Below are 21,437 nucleotides of genomic sequence, written 5' to 3'. Positions count from 1 at the left end.
CTCCCCAACCCCACTATCTGTAATCTGGAGGCCACAGATGCGACTGGTATTGAGTTGCACGAAAAATAACTCAGTCCCAAAAAGGTCTGTACAGCATCATGGTTATGAGGGGATTGACGGGTGAGTATTGTGGCAGAAGGATCAAATGGTGGGGTTTAGAGGGAGGAAACCACCAAAAGCTGTGCAACAGATGGATGACATTTAAAAAACGAGAACCAAACTCTCCAGGCTGAATTTGGTGATTCCAAAAGAGTCCAGCCTGTGTCTCTGTTGGTACCCAGCACCCATGTTCCATTTCTCTGGTGTTATAGGTAAGCAGAAGTACCTCTGTGCCAGCCGGAATGACTGCACCATCGACAAGTTCCGAAGGAAAAACTGCCCCTCCTGCCGCCTGCGGAAGTGCTACGAGGCCGGGATGACTCTCGGAGGTACGGCCAGGGTCCCCTCCCGGGTCCCTGCACGTCACTTGGTGCATGAACAGTCAGTAAGTGGCTGGAAAACGAGGCTGATGGAGGGTGATAAAACTCTCAGGAAATGTTTTCAGGGTTCTAATATCAAAACTGTGAATTTCAGTGGCTTTTGGTTGTGCTTCAGGAAACACACTTTCTTTCCCTGATTTCAAACCTTGTGAATGTAAAAAAAAAAAAAAAAAAAAAAAAAAAAAAAAAAAAAGAAAATAGCAGGGTGAATTTGTTCTGGCTCCTGGACCGTCAGAGCACAGCACTCCTCTCTTTTGCTGGGATTATTCCAAGGCAGAGTGGTGAAAAACACAACCTCGGTTTTTTCCTTTGCTGCTCCTGTGTCCCTGGTGAGGGTCCTTGTTACAGTTTGTCTCTGTTCCCAAACCTGTAGCCCTACCAAAAATGACAGAGGGCTGATATCCAAAATCTGAGGTTTTCTGATCATATTCTGTAAGCAAATGTTGATCACTGGGTGTCTCCTTGTTGAGTTAATTTGATGAAATCCTCCCCTGTGTGGTAAGGCCCTGGCAACAGGGTGCCCAGAGAATCTCTGCTTACCCCCTTCCTGGAAGTGTCCAAGGCCAGGCTGGACAGGGCTTGGAGCAACCCAGGATAGTGGAAGGTGTCCTTGCCCATGGCAGGGTGTGGAACTGGGTGATCTTTAAGGTCCTTTCTGACCCAAACCACCCTGTGATTCTGTGATGTTGCAGTGAGGAGGAAAATACCCTGGAAAAGGGGGCTGACAGGCTGCCCCTGCTGGGAAGCCCTGGATTGAGGGGGCTCCTGGGGCTGCAGAGGAGCCCCAGCAGTGCCAGGCACAGCGCAGGGGGACAGAGGCAGCCCAGACTGGTTGGGTGTGTCTGCATTTTGGGTTAAATCCTGACCCCATTGTTGGAGCCTCCAGGGCTGCTGGGCTGCAACACTGCCTTGAAGGGCTTGTTACTCAAGTGGCTCTGATTTGTGGCTCACCAAGGAGCAGAGGGTTTAGATTAATTTCTCCCCAAAGGTCCCAAAAGGCAGTGCAGTCCTAACTCCATTTTCTTAGCTTATTTTTTAAAGTGCTTTTTTCTGGTGAAGTTTCCTTAAGTAAGAGAAGGCATACATCAGTGTAACCCTCTCCTGCAGGACACACTGACAAAATTAATGCTAATACGGATACCCCGCTCCCTTCTTTTTTCTTCAGCTCTTTGGGTCACCGTGACCTGTTCTGCCTGGTCTATTTTACATTTGGTTTGGATGTCGGTGTAAAGGCAATTGTTACTAACAGACAAGCTTGTGGTTGCCCACAGTAACCTCTCCCACAGTGGAGGCAGGGCATTTGAAATCATTCCCAAGCTCCAACCAGTTGTTTTTAACTGGTGGTTAATTACAGTCACTGGTGGGGTACAGCCCTCCCTGCGGCTCTCGTGGGGGAGGAGGAGGAGGAGGAGGAGGAGGAGGAGGTGGTGGTGGGGGAGGTGACACACTGAACGCCTTCTGCAGGCTCTGCTCTGGAACAGGATGGCAATGTGTTGAAGCACTTCAGTATTGATTGAGATCACAGTGACCTGCAAGTTGGTATCCACTAACCAGGATCTTCTCTCTGCAGAGAGGGAAAAGACACTGTAGAGAGGGAAAAGAACAAAAAACAAAACAAAACAAAACAAAACAAAAAAACCAAAAAAGAGCAAAAACAAACCAAAAAAGAGCAAAAAGCAAAATGGAGATAATGCTGTTTTAGTGTCTCGGGTCCTGCTGGTGTGCTGGCCTGTGCCCACCATCCCTCTGTGCCTGTGCCCACCATCCCACTGTGCCTGCTTCTGGGGAAGATGCTACAGGGGTCCTGCCAGCCCTGAGCCTGGGAAATGTTCTGGTATGGGCACAGCTGCAGAGATCCTACCAAGCAATGAGCCTGGGGAGCATGTGAGGTGCCAGGGGCTGTTCTGTGGGGAACTCCAAGCTCCACAATGCCCACAGCCACCCAAGCTGCAACCATGTGGGCCCTGGCTGGAGCAAAACCTCAAAATAGGTGTAATTCCTTTCATTTTGTTTATGGTAGAGCTAGAATTTTCCTGTAGTAACAGCCAAAAGCTTGTGAAAGCCCAGTCTTGAGGTATAGCTGTATTTAGTCCTAATTCAGGTTCAGCTGCTGGGGGCAGAGCAGAGCTCATGTCTCACCAGCACAGTGGGTATTGATGTGAGCAATTCCAGCCAGAGGGAATCTGACACAATTTTTGTAGAGCCATTGCAGTAGTTGTAGTCAGTGTTACATTGGATGTACCTGATTTTTCATCTTCTCTGACCTTGACTTACAGCAATTGTATCTTCATTTCAACTTGGTTTGCTTGATTAAAACCCCTAATTTTACTGATTTTCAGTCCCCTCAGTGGGTATTTGTCACCTGTGACTCAATAACCCTTTTGCCTCCTACACAGCCACCCAAGTGACATTCCTTACCTCCTTGCTCCAGGGCGTGCTGTCAAACCTTTAGTGTCCTCATGGCTTCTGCAGTTTGCCAACACCTATCAGCCCTTGTCTGCTGATCTCAGCCCATCTGTTCAGTGCTTATCCTTAATGTTCATCCCTATTTTCCCATCCCTACATTGTGATATGGGCTGGTTGAGTAAAAATGTTTAAGTCTGGTTTTAGGGTAAATGTAGTGATGAGACACTCTTGTAAGAAACAAACTTGTCTGATATTGTTTCAACACACATAATTGCCTTTGAGATGTTTCACTAGGGCATTTACAAGCATTCAGTAATACTATCTACTATTACATCCTTCAAATTCTGTTCATTCGTGTGGACCTGACTCAGATCTCTTAAATGTGTCTGCTACAAGCAGTAATATTATTATTATCAACTGAAATTGCTGAGCCAGACAAGATTGACAGGTTCAGGTTTTGACAAGCCTTGTGTGAAGTTCATAAAAACTGCAAAGGGCAACAGGATATAAATCAAGTCCTGTTCAGCTCCTCAGTGTCCTGCTGGGAGCTGAGCCTGACGTGTGCTGCCAGGGGCTGCAGGATCTCTCCATCGTACCAAGTGCGAGAGCAGCTTTTTCCAGATCTCTGTAACTTCCCTGAATCCTGGCATCATGAAAATCTGTGCTGGAGCCCAGAATGCTCCTTCCTCAGTGCTTTAGAAGTGCCTGTAAGGGAGGTGCTTAAAATGTGCATCACTTTGGCCATCGCTCTGAGAGTGCTCCTGGAGGTTCTTGCACTGGTGAATATTTTATTGTGATATATAATTGTGTCCTTTAAGCTTTTTTCCAAATGCATCCAGTACTTCCCCAAAGACCCCCAGGTCAGCTTGCAGGGCTTGGGGCAGTGCTGTGCTGCTGTACCTTGAGGCTCCCTGGGCCCCTTATCCCTCCTGACAGCCGAGCAGGAACATCCCAATATTGGTCACATGTCCTAAGGTTCCTCCCAACTTGGTTTGAAGAAGTGCAGTGTAGAGTTCTGCCCAGCCTGGCTCATCCCAGCATAAAAAACATTACAAATGTCTTTAGTTCCAGTTTTTAAATTTTTGTTTATAGTACCTGCTGAGTAGGAGCCACCATAACAAAGGGGTTTGGCACAGGTGACTGAGTAAAAAGTAGTCTTTACCTCTGAACATTTTCTCCACCTTGTAATGCCAGTGTTTCAGTGACCAGTGGGACAGCTGCTCCTGGAATGCACAAACCCAAGGCCTGTCTGGTAGCCCAGTTATCACCCACTGTTGCACAGGAGTCTGGTTTGTGGCTGCAGTCCCAAAGCCAGCCTAGTGGGTATTTCCTGTCTACTCACTTCAGTCGGGACCTTTTCATACTAGATAATTAAATATTAAGGAAAAAACCCCAAACATTTAAACCAAACCATGTGTGTGTTTTGTACATGTGGGTTTGGCTTCACTCACACACATGACCTGGGGCATTGGTCCAAACTGAATCCAAACTCTGTCACAGGCTGTCCAAGGCAGTGGTGGAGTCACCACCCCTGGGGGGATTTAACAGATGTGTGAATGTGGCACTTGGGGATATGGGTTAGTGGTGGCCTTGGCAGTGCTGTGACTTTGGAGGCAAGGGAGAGGAGGCCGTATCAAATGAGTGGCTGATGGCCAGAGGCCATCACACTGTGCTGCAGCACTGTTTTCCTCTCGCTCTCCTTTATTTTAATTAATCCCTCCTCCCTTTTTATGGAGAAGCCTGTCTTCATTGCCCATACAGCAGATCATCCAGAGTACAGTGCTTAAAGATCAACGTTTGGAGTTAATTTACAGAGCTGCACTTCAGCTTGACGTTTTTATGTTTTGCTGCTTGTTTTTCTAATTACAGCTGAAAGGAAATTCGAGATGAGTATCATGCAATGAAGGAGCCAAAACCCCAAGGACAACTGGTCTGATGTTGTACTCCCTCCTGAAGGAAGCCATGGGCTTATATTCTCTAATTAGCTGGGGTTTTGATTTGGTGAGGGGTGGCAGTAGCAGGCCACCTGTGCTGAGCAATGTCATCCTGGTGAGGGGAATGAGGGGAATACAGACTCTGCAAGACCTCTGCCATCACGCCTCTGGGGTGCTGGTGTCCTTGCAGGCAGACCAGCAGCTGTGGTTGAGAGCCAGGTGTGTGGGGAAGACACCATTTTGTGTTGGGCACAGGCACAGTCACTGGCTGCTGCGGTCCCCCCGCAACCTGCCTGCCCTGCTGATGGGGCTCGTGAGGCCGCACAGCAGAGTGAGGCCACCCGGCTTGGGTCTGCTCCCCCTCCTCGGGGCAGCTGGCAAACTCCAGGGAAACAGCCCTGGAACCACCTGCTGGCTTCTGAAACGTGTTTCCTGTGATACGTGTGCAGCATGTTTGGGAGAGCCTGGCTGTGGGGCAGCAGGCATTGCAGGGAGAAGGGTTTTATCTCAGGTGCATCCCACTTTGACTCTGGTCTGGCGTGGAACAATGCCACTTGGGCATCCAAGTGCAATGTTTTTTCACCCTGGAACATGACCATGTACTGAGCTTATCATCTTGTGTTGCTCCTCTGTTTGATTGCATATGAGCAGTTGTTTGAGTTGAGTCAAAACCTATTATTTCTCTTCCCTGGATCTTCCTCTCTGTTTCCAAGTGGGAGTTAGAGACTGGTTGTGGCTGAGCATGTAAATGGTGTTGGTTCTTTTCCATGTCAGATTAACAATGAAATGGATTTTGTCATGCAGTTTGTTCTCCTCTTGTCCTTAGACAAGACTGCAATGCAGGGCACTCCTTGGGCAATGCCCACTAAGGGAGGAGCTGCTGCTGGTCATCACTTTTACTTTCCTCATAACTATAAATGACAGAGCCCAGAAGCCCTGACTTTTTTTTTTTTTTTAATATATTTTAAAGTATCACACTAAACTGTACCTTTCCCGCAGCCCGGAAGCTGAAGAAACTGGGTAACCTGAAGGCACAGGACGATGTGGAGGGAACCAGCTCATCCAGCCCCATGGAGGAGCAAGCTCCCAAGCTGGTGATGACACGCATTGATGGCTACGAGTGTCAGCCCATCTTCCTCAACGTCCTGGAGGCCATCGAGCCTGGTGTGGTGTGTGCTGGCCACGACAACAGCCAGCCTGACTCCTTCTCCAACCTGCTGACCAGCCTGAATGAGCTTGGGGAGCGGCAGCTGGTCTACGTGGTCAAATGGGCAAAGGCCCTGCCAGGTGAGAAGGAGAGCAAACAGATCCTCTCCCAGTTCCAAAGCCCATCTGCGTTGCCGGGGGCAGGTGCAAAGGCGGTGGTCTGCAGCCTGTGTCCCATCACACAGCTCCCGGGGGGCCATCTCCATGGGCAGTGTGTGTGTCGCCTGCCTGGGAAGCAGCCTGTAGTGGTGTGGGACTTGTCTCTAGAGGGGCTGACGATGGGAGGGGGAACTGAGGGAATGTGTTGGAATTTAAACTCTGGGTTCAGATAGTCCCTGGTGAGTGATACTGTGTGGGCACAGGGCACTTCCCCCATGGCAGGGCTGCAGCTGGTCTAGGCTCAGGGTCCTGCTCTTCTCCCCACCGCTCCATGGGGGTTTTGCTCCACTTTCAGGCCACGTGTGCCAGCCCTTGTAGAACTGCCCTCCAGACAAGGATTAGCCCTGTCCCAGGACCCACCTGAAGCGATGAAGAGGGTAAACTGCAACATGGCAAAGTGGCAGAAGAGCAGTGCAGAATCCCAAAGGGCTCTTCCTGGCAGTCACTCAGGTTGCCCATGTGATAGCCTGCTGGGATATATTTATGATGCCTTCAGAGAGGTAATAAGGGTCAGGAATTTTCCAGATGCTGATCAGCAGGTGCAGTAAATGGAGCATCCTGGTGACTGATGTGTTTATTGCACTGGATCTGCAGGGTGTCTCTGCAAGGTTGGTGACATGCTGCCTTTTCCACGTTGTAATCCTGGAACTGAGTGAGTGGGATTGCAGAGGGCTGAGCTCAGTCTGAGCATAGCAGGACCCAGCTCACCTTCCAGCAACCCAGAGACTGGGGCATGGGGCCAGTTCCTGCCGCCTGCTCCCTTCTGCCCCCATTCCTCAGGGGTTACCATAGAAGAGGGGGACCCCACTCCTTGTGTGTGGGGGGTGATACAGCCAGAGGAGGAGATTGAGGCACAGTAAGTTTGTCACTCTGTGCCAAACCCTGCTGATGAGCTGTGGTCAGGTGTCTGACGTTCCCAGGAATTTAGCAGCCCCCTAGGTTGGTGCTCCCAATGGGATATTGGTCTGAATACCCTTAAATGCAGAGTAGCCCATTCTGTTTCTGCTGTTCTTGAGTCACTTGGCTTGTAAAACCAGGGACAAATCCTGCTTCCTCTTTGGCTTATCTACACCAGACATCAAGATCAGACACAGAGACACCACCAAAGCTACCACCTGGCATCTGGGGCTGAGGCTCTACCACTGCAGCAGTGCTGATGGGAGAGTGCTTTGGAAAATGTTTTCAGTCATAACCACCCCCTTATCAGAGGGTTTTACTCTCCTGAACTGCACCTGATGCCTGACTCCTCAGTGTGTAGCAGTGTCAGCTGCTGCCCTGCTGCCCCCCAGGGCAGCACCGACTGTGCCGGGCTGGCATCTGGGCAAGGTTCACTCTCCGTCTGGTTTGCCTTGAAGAGCTCTACAAACCACAGAGATCCTTGCCTCCATGGGTGGTAATTATACACTGGAGCTGTTAAAATGCTTTAATATTTGATTGAAATAATGCATGATTGCCTTGAAACTCAATTATATTTGCCTATTTGCAAGTACATTGAAAAAAACAGCGTTGGATGTGGTGTAAGCATGCCTGGGGTTTAACTCTGGGCTGCCATCTGGGAATGGTAATTTGAATTTAGTTGCTATTTTTGTTTCTCTTGCAATACATCTGCGATTTCCACACTCATTCCCACAGTCATTAGATCTGTGCAGTGTGTATGTGACAGAAATCAGAGCACCTATAACCATGATGGGAGGCCTCGGGGCTGCCTGCTGGCTCTGAGCATCACATTAAAATCCAATTACTTAACTTTAGAGAGGTCCTAATGGGACTTTCTCCCCTCCTTGCGTTCGAAGTCCCCTTTCTTCCCTTCCAGGGAAAGGTTTATGCTCATCTATCCTTGACTTCCAGTCAAGGTGGGAGCTCCATGTCATGACTCATGGGCTGGGACATGCTGAGCTTGGGCTGTGGACTGACCATCTTGTCCTAAGAAGAGTGCTGCAGGAGAGCTGGAGTCTGCATGGAAGCATCCCTGGAAACTGCAGGAACCCCACAGTAATTAATAACATCCCTCCCTCATTGCTTATTAGGATTTCGCAACCTGCATGTGGATGACCAGATGTCAATAATCCAGTACTCTTGGATGGGCCTGATGGTGTTTGCTATGGGATGGAGATCCTTCACCAACGTCAATTCCAGGATGCTTTACTTTGCTCCAGACCTGGTCTTCAATGAGTAAGTGTGAAACAGCAACAGCCTAACACTGAGCTTTGGGTCAGCCCAGGTGACAAACTACACTTAGAGCAGTGCTGCCCCACCCAGCCTGGCCGTGCCCAGCCTGCTCCCCACTGCCGTCATCCTTGGTGACCTCCAGGAGCAGAGAGGGCACTGTGATGCCTCTCCAGGTCCTTCTGCCCCCTTCCTCAGCCTTGCCATGGGCTGACGCCCATCAGGGCAGCAGCAGAAGCTGGTGTGGGGTGAGGGGCTGCTCCATTTCTGCCTTTCTGCTATGACGCTTGAATTCCAGTTTCCAGCTCTGTTGGGCAGCTTGAGTGAGCAGAGACAGAGACAAAATGTACTGTGAGGTCCTGGTGGGCTCTCCTTGATGTACCATCAGCTTAGAGCTGGGGAGGGTTTGCTGGCACTCAGATAGAAGAGCCTGAACCCAGTAACCAAGCACAGCAGCAGGCAAACACCCACCTGCCTGGGATCTCCAACTCGACCTCATATCCCTTTCAGACAGAAATGTTTGGGAAATCCTTGCAGTTGCAAATCCCTTGTAGGCATCTGTGTCTAGCGAGGATCACACACAAGCATTTTGGAAAATGCTCCACTCCTGCATGTGCATCCCTGAGACAGAGCTCGGGCCCTTGGCAGCAGGGTGTGCCAGGCAAGGGGGGGTTTGCTGGGTCAGGAAGTGTCCTCCCCATCACCTATGTGCACTTTGGTCTCCGTGCCATCTGTACCCATCTCTCCCTGCCAGGTACCGCATGCACAAATCCAGGATGTACAGCCAGTGCATCAGGATGCGGCACCTCTCCCAGGAATTTGGGTGGCTTCAGATCACACCCCAGGAGTTCCTCTGTATGAAGGCTCTCCTCTTCTTCAGTATTAGTGAGTATCCACACCCTTCCCCCCACAGAGCTCCAGCACCTGTTGCTGCATCGTTCTTGAGGCATCTGCTGCTTTCCTTCTGCCTGGACTTTTCACTTCCCGGGAGGAGGTTGGGGATGTCCCCTGCTCCAGTCTTCCTCCTGCTCTCCTGTTGTTGTCACTCTCTGGGTTCCTCTCACTGTTTCCTTCCCATCCCACCCAGTTCCAGTGGATGGCCTGAAGAACCAGAAGCTCTTTGATGAACTGCGCATGAATTACATTAAGGAACTTGACCGTATCATTGCCTGCAAGAGGAAGAACCCCACCTCCTGCTCCCGGAGGTTTTACCAGCTCACCAAGGTCCTAGACTCTGTGCATCCGGTAAGAGAGGACAGGAAAATACACGTAATGTCCATCTATACACGTAATGTCCATCTAAATGCATAAGAAACAATATAAAAAAGAAACTTTGCACAATGAGAATGATCATTCCCTGGAACAACCTACCCATCATGGGAGGAGTTCAGATACAGCTGGAGAGAGCACTAGATGGTCTCATCCAGGCTCCCTTTCCCAGGGAAGGTGGAACCTCTTTTGTGTGCCTTCCCAGAGAAAGCATTGCCCAGGGACTTGTTTAACCCGCTCTCTTCCTTCCCCAGATTGCCAAGGATCTGCATCAGTTTACATTTGATCTCCTAATCAAGGCACACATGGTGAGTGTGGACTACCCGGAAATGATGGCCGAGATCATCTCTGTGCAGGTTCCCAAGATCCTGTCGGGAAAAGTCAAGCCTATCTACTTCCACGCACAGTGATCTTTCAGAGGGACCCCTGTGCTGCCACCCCCATTCCAGCCATCTCCTGCCTGTTACTTCTGCACTACTGTCCTGCAGTGCCTTGGGGAATCCCTCTGCGGTGGTGGCCAAGGGGACAGGCAGGGACAGACTTGCTGGGATTCCTGAGATTACTATTTTCCTGAGGTACCTCTGAACTGAACCCCTGGCGCCGGCCTCTGCCTGGCTCCAGCTGCTCATGGTGCTGGACAGGGACTGGCGGGGGCAGTGGCACCACGTCTGTGTTCTCCTCTGTTTGTCACTGTGACTCCAGCAGCCCAGGGCCACGGGACAACAGGAGGAGTGCCAGCGATTGGTGGGTTTGGGGGGATTTTTATGAGAAGAACACAACACAAAGCAGGTTGCAGCTCCACATTTGGGAGTGGGCTATGTTGCCAGCCTCCTTCCAGACGTTTTGTTTGCATTATGGTACTGGGAAGCAGATAAGTTCAAACATTGCAGAAGCGAAGCAGAGTAGAGCTGGGGGACAAGGCAAATTTGTGGCTGAGGAGTTCATGGGCCCTGCAGCCACTGTGGGATCTGCTCCGGTCAGCTCGGCCCTGGGACCTGCCTGTGCTGCCGAGACAGGAGCGCTGGAGCGGACAGGCTGCAGCCGAAGGCCTGCCAAGAGACATCACCTTGGAAATCCCCTAACGGTGGCTGGCTCTTGTTTTCCACCTGGGATGTTTTTCCTCTGGCCTGTCCAGCTGGGTCTTGGTCTGCCCACAGACCCCCGGGTGCCCAGCAGTCACATTCCTGTCCTCGCCAGCTGCTGCTCCCTGACAAAGCTGAACCCACCTTTGAAAGTGCCTGATGCCCTTGGCCCTCACGCCTGCCTGGCTCCCCCGGGCACCTGCGGCCCCTGCCCTGCACCTGCAGCCCCTGCCCCCATACCTGCTCTGCTCCTGTCATGGCTCTGCAGATCTGGGATTCCAGCTATGCTCTTTCCTTTCATTTGTCCCAAATGTTTTGTCTCCGCTATTTTTTCCAAGGCCAGCAAATGAGTGTCCTGGAGCCAAAACCAAGGCCAGGGTCTGTGGGACCTGTGGGACCATGGGACTCCTCTCTGAATCCTATCCATGAGGAGGTGGCAGTGGCAACTGGCTGGTGCCACCACGGCGCTTTGCAGGGCTGGAAGGGAAGCACCCGGAGACCCTCTGCTCTTGGAAGCAGCACACACAGCTCCTGCTGATGGCAGTGGCTGATTGCAGCCCAGGAGAACACCATGGTGCACTCACTGTCCCATGTACATGGGACACCACACCACCCCACACACAGCACCCCACACACAGCACCCCACACACAGCACCCCCCCACACAATCCCACACACACCACCCCACACACACCACCCCACACACACCACCCCACACACACCACCCCCCCACACAATCCCACACACACCACCCCACACACACCACCCCACACACACCATCCCATACACACCATCCTGCACACACCACCCCATGTGCACCGCCCCACGCTCCCAGCCTGTCCCCAACACACACACATCACCCAGGCCTACGTGCCCTGTGGGGTTTTAGTCCCTTCTTCCTGCACATCCTGAATCCATCAAAACCAGCTGCTCAGACCCAGACAAGCTGTCAGTGACTGCACACGCACAGGCTGGTGCCAGGGTCACACATGCCATCATGGGCTGTGACATGGTCTGGCATTATCAAGCCAGATATCTACACAGGATCCTTTTGCTGGCAACAGACGAACAGCAAACTCTGCACCCTCCCAGGGCAGTGCGCCCACCCAGAGCCCTGTGCCCACCTGGAGCCCTGATCCCGCACAGAGCCCTGTGCCCACTCTGCGCTCAACTCTCCAGGAAATGCTGTCATGGTGCAGCTGCTCCTTTATACACTTGGAGTAAAACAATTTCCCTGATACTTTCCAACCTTTTGATGAGATTTTCATTATATGAAGGAGTGGGGGAAAAGCCCCTGTTGGAGGGGAGGATCTTTCTTTGCAATGATTTTCGTTCCTCTGTTAGGTATGGCTCTGATCCTCCTGCTCCCTGAAATCCTCTCATGTAGGCAGCAACAGAATCCATGGGTGAACTTTCCAGCTGGTAGCCAGCAGGTTGCTGCTCTCAGAGGTTCCCTCATGGCAGGGGACTGCTGGTATTTTCAATGCTGGTGTGAGCTACAGATATTTGCTAATGAACCAGTAAAAAATTCCAGCTAGTGCATTCCTGTCTTCTGGAAGTTTCCCTGGTTCTTCACAGCAGAGCTCAGTGAGCAGATGAATGGTGATTCCCAGTCCTTGTTACCATCTCAGAGTGGCTCCAAGAAGTTTGAACAGCAATTTGGGAGAGCTTTGTGCTTCACACAGACTCATGTTAGTGAGGGTTTTGTTAGTTAGTGAGTGTGGCAGTGTCCTGCTGGGTGTTCCATCTGCTGGGAGACTGGAAAGAGGCCAAACCTAGAAGGGATTTGCCCATCCTGTTTTGCTGGTGGGAGCACCGTGCTAATGAGAAGTGGAGCAGGAGGGAAAGGATACTGCCCATGTATCACCTACCCTGTCCGTGTCACCCAGTGTGAAGCTGCTCTGGGCAGCGAGTGCTGAGTGGGGCAGGAGCTCATGGGGAGCACCCCCAGCCCAGGACAGAGGGGCAGTCAGGGGCATTGAGGTCATGTTCTCTGTCTCTTCAGTATCACAGTAAACTTCTGCAACTTGTTCTTTCAAAAGTTGGGTGTCTACAATAGAATTACTAGGAAATGTGGGAGCCAGGACTTGCAGAACCTGTGTGTGAATTTGCTGGGGGAATTTATGCTGTTTCCATGTGGATTTTCATGAACAGCTGCAGGAACTGGGGAAGAAGAGGCTTTAAGAAATACCAAAGTCCAACTGCTGCCATTTATCTTTATGCTTTTTGTTTTATTCTGCGTTTTTTTGTCTACTTTTGCTTTAATAAAGCAAGGAGAATTTCACCGTGTTCACAGTCCCAAAGAAGCTGTCCCTGAGGCTCTCCTTGGGCTGGCTGAGCCCTGGAGTGGAGACCCCCTGGGTGTCACAGCTGAGAGTCAACCATCTCCATGTTTCCCTGTGGATTCCCTGACTCTGCTCTGGCTCATCTCAGAGGTGTGGGGGGTTCTGAGCTGACTGAGTCTGGGTTGTGGCTCAGCTCATCAGCTTCTACCCACAAGGGATACAGATATTGGCATCTCCCTGGGAGCAGTGTTGGTGCAAGGATGGGCACCATTCCATAACAGAGGGTGTGGGATAAAGGATTCAGTGAGGGCAGGAGGGATGGTGCCCTGTGTCACGCCAGAAGAGTGAGAGAGATCAAATGGTGCAATGGTGTGCAGCATTCCCAGAACAGGGGTCACTGACCTGTGCCCACCTGAGCCTGACAGGCTCCTGCCAGCACCTGCTGTCTCAAGCACGGAGCTCAGCTCAGCAGGAGCAAGAGCCAGGACAGCAGCTCTCTGCTTGGAAGGCCTGTGGTTGAGTCTGGAGATCCGGCAGCATCCACATGCCACTGCTATAACGTCCAAGAGGCCCTTTGTGCATGGTTCAGGGAACAAGGTGCTCAGCGAGGGAGGTGAAGCTGGGGCTGGACCTTCCCTGTGGTACCACTCCTTGCTCTGGGCCGTGGGGTTATCTCTGTGGTCTGAAGGGAATGCTGAGGGGTACCCGAGGTGTCACCTGCCTCCCAGCCAGCCCGAGAGCTGCTGCCCCCACAGTCACCTCCCACCAGCGGCCAGCCCTGCAGTCCCCGTGGTGTCCCTCCCCTTGCTGAGCTCTTGCCCCGGATGTTTCAATAACATAATGTATGCTAAAATTATCTATCTCCATATAGAATAAAGGCATGGCCCATTTTCTATTGCTAAAGATACCTATTTAGTGACATGCTCGAAGAGTCCTCTCTGGTTGCACACTGAGGTTCTGGGTGCTCTGGGTTGCTCTGCAGGAGATGAGTCAGAACGTGCCAATTTAATGCAGACTTTTTTTCTGGCTGGGTGCTGCGCAGTTTACAAAGGTCCCCCTTTTTGTGGCATGCTCAGAGCACACGCTGGCACAGGCTGGGGTCAGTATCAGCTTCTCCAGGTTTCCTGTGTCTTCTTGAGGTTAGACAAAGGACAGTGTTTAGTTTGAGGAACAAGGGAGCGTCCTTTGTTTCTTCCCTCTTTGACGTGCACAAAGCGTCCTCACACATTTGGGCAGAGAGTGGCTGTGTCGTACCTGTTTGCAGGCCCAGGGCTGGCTGCGGGCACTGCAGATGGCTGTGGGCAGGCAGGGTGTCCCGGCCCCTTTGGGTGGGTCAGAGCCTCCCCTGCTCCCTGCACTCATTCCCTTCAGCAGCAGAGGGACGCTGTGCTTGTGACTCATAGAGTAAATCTCTGCACCCACATAAACCCTTAGCAAGTGGATAAAAGCTGCTCTCTGTGCTGGATGTTTGGTGTTCTGTGGCAATTTTATGCTGTTTCTCTTTGTTAACCTGTCTTTGTAAGAATAAGAATTCTCCATTTGATATATTTTACTTTTTTTTGTAAAACGCCAAAATGCTCATTGCTGGTGCCTTTTTGCTTGGGGGGCCTCCCAGCCCACTGCCATGTTCCTGGGAGTAACAAAGGTCAGTGTCTGCAATTGCTGCATCCAGCTGAGGGAAAGGGAGAAGCCAATGCCACAGCATTGCCAGAAGAAAAAGAGCCATCAGCCTTGGAATGGCAGAGAGGTTTTGGGGTATGATGCTGGTTCTTTCTTGGGGCCTGGCTCCAAGGTGAGGGCTGAGCATGATACTGGGGATGCCTTGGGCCCATTTCGGTGGGACTGTGACCCTGGAGACCCCACAAACCTCATGATGCAGGTGCAGTCCACACAGCCTGGTCTGGCTCAGTTTGGAATCGCAGTGCTTTGCCCAAATTATAGCATTACCTGAGGGTAAATTCTCCCAGAGAAGGAATTGGGTGGATTGCTGACACAGCTGGGTTTTTTTTTGTTGTTTTGTTTGTTTTTTAATTGGAACTGAATGCATTGGGTAAGGAAGAGAGAGCTCCAGAGTGTCCTGGTAGCATGGGGGCAGGACTGTGGTGACAGATGCTGCTGGGGCCAGTGTGGTGCAGTGCAGGATGCCCTGGGGACAACTGCAACTCACAAGTTCCCATGTGGGACTGAACAACGTTTATTTGTGTAACCAAAGAGAGGGGCTTGCCTGGCACCCAGGTCAAGAAACCAACAACACCGTGCTGGGGATAAATGACAATTCTCATTTCTCTTGCAGCCATGCCTGGGGCCCACGTGAGCCCCCAGCCATATGATGGAGTGGCCCCTCATGCTTGGTGTTAAGCTCTTTTTGTAACCTGAAACTCTGCTGTTGTTCTGAGTCCAATAAATGCAGAATTTGGTTTGCTGGAGCTCTACCCTCTACCTGCATTTGGCTTTTGTGTCGATTTTGTGCATGAAATCGCTGTGGGTGTGATGGCTGCCAGCAAGAAAAGGTGCTGGGAATCAGTAGGTCATTTGCCAGTAGATGAGGCTATACATTGAGTCATTGTAAGCTTTCTTTCACAGTCATATCTCACTATTAATCATGTCTGAACTCATCATTCAATTACATATCAATTGGCTAATCCTTTCATATATTCCTCTTTAGGTCTTTTAAACTGAATTTCAGTTGATTAATGTATTTCTCAAAGCAAGGAGCTAATAAAGGCCAGTCTCCTCCTGCTCTTGTCATTGTTTTTGGTATCTTTATGAACAGTTATAAATCCATTCTTCTGGAACATCTTTATAAATTTGACCTACGCCCTCCAAGTAATAAAGAAGATGCTTATCAGCCACTTGTTAATTCAAGGCACAGATGTGAGTCCTGCCCAGGGCCAAGATTTGATTCACTGAGATAAAGCAAAGAGCTTGGAAAAAATAAAAGCAGCTCATTGGGCCACAAATAGCTGGCAATGTCTGGTGTGTAATTGCACAGCAGCACTCCACAAACTGTGCTCCATGAGCTGAAGAACAGTGTGCCAAGAGAACAAAAACCCTTGGGTTTGTCATCTGCAAGGAACCTGATCCCATCCCTTGCTCTGAGTCACAGTGAAAATGTGTTTTTTCCACAATTCACCCTTAATGGACATTGAGCAGGTTCAGCATCTCAGGGTTGGTTTGGTGTATTGGGTACCTGCCAGCATGTCAGCCCCAGTGTCACCTGCCTAATGGCCACTTGGAAGCAATGTCACCAGGGACATTCATTCACTGGTCCAGTGCCTCATGGGGCGATGGACTTGGTCCCTCAGTGGCTACACATCCTAGGCTTACACTGGCCTTAGTCTCTGATGGCCCCAAACCTGTGTGGCTTGAACAGTGTCTGTGGGAGGACAGTGAAAGAACGTGTTTGGGGGCTGCTGGGTCAGAACTAGCTGAAGGACAAATTCACCTCCCTCAACTCTTTCTGCCCCTCTATGCTCCAGCCTCCTCTGCTGCACATCCTGCATCCCACATCCTACACCCTGCATCCCCCCTGCACAGCTCACCAGGACCTACAGCTCACAGGGAAGCTGCTGACCTCCCTGACCATTCCTAAATGCTGTAGCTGTGGGGCCTGGAAGCATGGTGACAGCCACCATGTCAGCACTGGGGATGAGCCACATGCCAGCGAGAACTGAGAGCTGCCCTCAGAGACATCTTGGCAGAAGGGCACACCAAGCTCACAGGAAAAAGTCCAGTTACCATGAAGAAGAAGCCAACTGAAACATGGAAACATCATGAAAACCCCAAAATGGTCCCATGCTTTAAGGTGATTTATTTGTTCTTGTCCTCAGAGCAGAAAGTGGGATATTTTTAAAACAGAAGTTCTGTTTCCTAAAATACTGATGAGTTGTGTCAAATAGCCCTTTCAGCAGTGGTTCCCCTCCCTGCACGCCTGTGAGCACCAGCACTGTGACCCTGCTGCGCTGGCAGCCAGCCCTGTGTGCCTTCCATGGTGTCAGGGCTGTGCCCACGCTCCCAGGACGAGTCAGAGGCAGCCACAGACCTCAACAGGGTCACGCTGACTCAAGTGCCCTGACACGAGGGACATCAAGCAACGCTAGGGTTTGTTCCTTACCCAAACCCGCTGTGCTTCCCTCTGCCAGCGGTGGACAGGTGCCAAGGGGAGGGCAAACAGGGCCTGCCTGGCATGCCCCGTGTCCCATCCCATTGGAGCAGGGCGCAGTGTCAGGGGTGGTAGCATGGTGTGGTGGCCACCAGGGGAGCCTGTGGGGCCCAGGCACTGAAGAGACCCGGGGTGTGCAGGACACAGAGTGAGAAAGGATGAAGCTATGGGAAGATGGAGCTCCTGGAGACTTGCCTCTCTGAGCTTTCATGGGCATGGCCACATTTTACACAGGATTTCAAGGGTCTTCAGAACTTCTGCCTTGTGAGAGCTCTTAGAGACCCTGGCAGAGGCTGTTAAAACATTTCTTAAATTTCTGAAAACACAGAAAATGGAAAATATTGTGGCCTTTACTGGTCCAAAGCATCTCCTGATTGTTTAAGCCAATCACAGAATTTTTTGGAGGCCCGACCTGATTTACAACCATGTGTACAGGCCAAGAAACCTGCTAAGGGCTGCCAGGAACCCGCCCAGCACAGGGAGCTGCTCCCAGCTTGGAGCATCCAAATGGCTAATTTTGCAGTGGGATGGGTCAGGGAGAACTACAGAACTGAAAACTACAGCTCTGATCCTTCAAGGAGTCCCACGTGGGTGGATTCCGGCGCCTTCATGGGTCTCTGCGTAGCATATACATTTCAGATATCAGTGCTCCACTAAGTATATTTCAATTCTAAATTTGTCACACAGATGTGTCTGCTGCAATGTCTTTGCTCTCTTCAAATTCTTCTTCTGAAAAGAACTCACTGAGGCTTGGGCTCAAGCTTTGTTTGTTTTGTTGTCTCCTCTCTATAAAAACCTGAAAGGTTTCACTTGTGCTGGAAAATAATTTTCTTGCTCAAATTAAATCCAAATGTTTTCTGTAAGAAAGCAAGCCAGGCACCTGTGGGTTAGGAGATAAGTATTGTTGGGGCAGTGCCTCAATGCTCATTCCAGTTCATGATCACTTCATACAAGGCCTAGTGAGGAAAGAAAACAGTTTAGGTCCCCAAATGCGGCTGTTTTGAATATATCCAGCCCTGGAAAAGTTACAGCCCCACAAAGAAACTTTTGAGAGAAATAAGAAGCCAGAAAAAACAAGCAGAAAACCCTCCAGCTGCTGCTCCAGGTGCACCGTGTCCATGCCCGCCCCAGGAGTGCTGCAGCTGCTTGGGCCCAGAGCCAGGGCACGGCACAGACCTCTCTGCGCTGGCAAACCTGGCCAGTGCTGCACAAAGAGCCCGTGGGGGGGGCCGGGCACGCACAAAATAACTGCAGGAGGATCCCCAAAACAGCGACCAGCCCTGAGCAGGGTGTGGATGGGAACGCTCCCCTTCTCCGGCTGGGGATCTTCGTGGCTGTGAGAGCAGCTCTGCTGACCCTGGGCCCCCAGGAACACCCTCTGGAGCAGTCATCTCTGTCAGGCTTCTCCAGAAATCTGGGCTCCAAAGCTGGCTGTAAGATTCCCATTTCAGAGAGAGAAGCTGTTCTCTCCCGAGAGAGAGCTTGCTGTTAAAGAAAAGCAAGAAGCCTGAAAAGCAAACACTGGTGCACAATGTCAGCGTCAAAATGTGGGGAGGGGAAGAGTGCTGGATAGATAGAAAGAAGCCACTGGTGGTCACAGGAAAACTGGAATCTCAGTGACCCCATGGCACAGGATGCTATTCAGGCACTGTGGCAGCGCAGGAAGAATCAGCCTTCGCAGGGTAGCTTCTCCAATCTGAAAAAGGCAGAAAACCAGCTTTGAGGACTGCAAACCCAGAGTGGGGCTATGGCAGAGCCCAGGACACTCCCACTCCCATGGACACAGCCCTGTGTGGCCTCCCCAGGGCACACAGTTGGACCCCCACAGCAAGGCCTGCCTGCAGAGAGGGCAGCAGTGGGGGCAGCGCTTGGGCCCAGGGTGAAGAGGAACAAAACACACTGAGGTGGTTCACTTCATGGAAACTTTATAAACGTGCAGTAACCTAAGCTTGTACACATCACAATGGCTCTGGGGCTGATGCTGGGGGGCTGCCATGCTGCACAGGTTGATCCTGCGTTCCCAGCTGTCACTCTGGACCACTGGCAGCACGGACTGTGCTCACAGCTGCCCCACAGCATTGGGCCCCACAGCAGCAGGAACTGGGTCCCACAGCAGCAGGGACTGTGCCTCATGGCAGCAGGGATTGGACCCCACAGCCCCTCGTCAGCACAGCCAGCATCCCCTACCACTCCAACTGCTGGTCCCCAGTGTTGTTCAGCTACACCCACAGGGGCAGGAAAAATCAGCACAGACATACAAGTGACAAAGAACTTCAAAAGGACATCATGAAATAGTATGCAGAAAGCTGCCTCTCCCCACTGCTCACACTGTCAGACTGAAACCCAACCAACCCTTGGATTCTCCCTACCCACAGAGCCTGACTCTGTCCTGGGGGTCTGTGCTGGGCAGTGAGCATGAGGAGGATGGGACAAGCCACTGCTCCCACTGAATGTCGGCTCCAGAGACACATGGATCAGCAGAACCCAAGGTGACAGGCTCAAGGGGTTCCCAAACAGCAGCCCAAAGCAAGACAGACAGCTGGGAAATGCTGGCCTCTTGGGTGAGAGCCACAGGCCCAATATCCCAGTAGAGCCAAGGATTGATGTGCTGCAGGCAGGTGGCCCCACTACCAGGCTGGTCAGAGCAGCTCGCTCCAGCTTCAGCTCCATCCTGCCTGTTCAGAGATCCCTAATCAGAACCACTGTGCATTGTCCTTGAGCCCCTGGTGAGTGGCTACAGCAGGAGGGGCCCAGCCCAGCTCCAGGTGCTTCCAGCGCATGTGGCACTGCTCAACTGCCACAGCACAAGGTTGGTTTGGTTTAAAAGCCACTTTCATGTGCCAGGCCTAAAGGAGGGAGCAGCTGGGGCACTGCTGAAGCCAAGGAAGCGAGAGCACCATGGACATGACACATGTGAGTGCCAATGTGTGCCATTCAGCAATAAGAGGCACGAGGTCACACAGAGGCAAAGCGCTGAGCAGGACACAGCACGCTCGAGGGATGGAGCACCCAGGAAGCAGCTGTAGGAATGTTTGGCCACTGTTTTGCAAATGCTCTCAGCACCTAAAGAAAACCATTCAAAAGCGAGGAGTCATCTTTGTGCAGGTGGAGGAAGCAGGGAAGCAGTTCTCTGCCATACAAGCCCTGGAGTTGGGCCCTGATGGCAGCTGGAGCAAGAGACAAGCCCCTACTGCTACAGAGGTTGTGGTCAGAGACTCCTCCCAGGCCAATGGACATCATCCACGGGGCCATGGCTGAGGGACAGACTGGGCATCTTGTACTGAAATGAATAAACAAGCAAACAAGAAACTGGGCAGTTCTTATAAAAACAATGGGTTTGACCCACAATCAGTGAGTTTCAGATCCTCAGTACCTCTGTGCTGGCCACCGTAATCACCCAGGATGGAGACTTCTGGTGGGCTGTGAGAAGTGGATCTGGTGGGAGTGTGGCTCGCATGGAAGAGGAGGCAGTGGAAGAAGAGGAAGAGGAGGAGCACGTGCTGCCCCTTCCTGCAGCTGCACCCTTGGAGGCTGCTGACCCGAGGGTGCTGCCTGGTAGCTGACCCCAGGCAAGGCTGTGGACACGGCTCAGGCCAAGCCCCTGGCCAAACCACGCCTGTCAGCGTGGTGTCCCCAGGCCAAGGACTTCCAGGAGAAGATGAAGCAACATTCCACAGAACTGAGCACAGTGGTTCCCCCATCCCTGCCCAGCCTGCATCACCATGGGCAGCGTCACCAGACACGGCTGCCCCACACACTGACCAAGTGAGGGACACAAACACAAAGGAAGGGGCTTCTCAGGGCAAGGGGGGAGTGCAGCTGTTTTGCCGTTGCATCCAAACACAGGGACTCAGCCCCTGTGCTGTCCCAACACCCTTTTCAAAGTGTGTTCCTGAAAGTGAGCAGGTGAACAGGCGTTCCATGTCCCCATGCTGCTGTCACCTGCGTGGGCACACATGGGCACTGTCACAGCCTGCAGGGAGAGGAGGAGAGGAGGGAGGGCAGGAAACAGTTCAACACAGATGTGCGGGCAGGACCTGCTTGCCATTGTGGTCTCACTCTCCTAATTTCTTGAGCCAGTTGCGGCTTGGAAATCATCGTCCAGTAAGATAGCTGCTCTCCAGGGCACTGTGGCTGGCAAGGGTCAGCTCTTACTCCTGGGTCACAAACACAGAAAGTTTCCTGGGTCCAGCTGGGCTGAGGTGTGCTTGCAAAGCCTGGAAGAAGAAAACAAGCTCCATGGTCTGTGCAGCAGTGCAATCCACCAGAAACGACAGACTCCAGACTCCC

At 51.7% G+C, this 21,437-nt stretch overlaps 2 protein-coding genes across 3 annotated transcripts in view; one reads left to right on the top strand and one right to left on the bottom strand.

Annotated features, from left to right (window-relative positions):
* Positions 1–12,989, top strand: part of AR (androgen receptor) — a 38,984-nt gene extending 25,995 nt beyond the window's left edge. Inside the window, exons 3-8 of the mRNA XM_063422655.1 lie at positions 312–428; positions 5,819–6,106; positions 8,212–8,356; positions 9,105–9,235; positions 9,438–9,595; positions 9,874–12,989. Of these exons, the coding sequence (XP_063278725.1) occupies positions 312–428; positions 5,819–6,106; positions 8,212–8,356; positions 9,105–9,235; positions 9,438–9,595; positions 9,874–10,029 (995 nt within the window). The 3' untranslated portion in view covers positions 10,030–12,989. The remainder of the gene's footprint in view (positions 1–311; positions 429–5,818; positions 6,107–8,211; positions 8,357–9,104; positions 9,236–9,437; positions 9,596–9,873) is intronic.
* A 1,996-nt stretch (positions 12,990–14,985) lies between these two features.
* OPHN1 (oligophrenin 1) overlaps positions 14,986–21,437 on the bottom strand; it is a 57,737-nt gene continuing 51,285 nt past the window's right edge. For both annotated transcript variants that reach the window (XM_063422654.1, XM_063422653.1), the window contains exon 24: positions 14,986–21,364. The gene's annotated coding sequence lies outside the window, so the exon portion shown is untranslated. The remainder of the gene's footprint in view (positions 21,365–21,437) is intronic.

The sequence above is a fragment of the Prinia subflava genome, chromosome Z (genome assembly GCF_021018805.1).
Source record: "Prinia subflava isolate CZ2003 ecotype Zambia chromosome Z, Cam_Psub_1.2, whole genome shotgun sequence".
In the NCBI taxonomy this organism is placed as follows: domain Eukaryota; kingdom Metazoa; phylum Chordata; class Aves; order Passeriformes; family Cisticolidae; genus Prinia; species Prinia subflava.
Note: the sequence above shows the minus strand (reverse complement) of the source record. Positions and strands in the feature narration are given on the sequence as shown.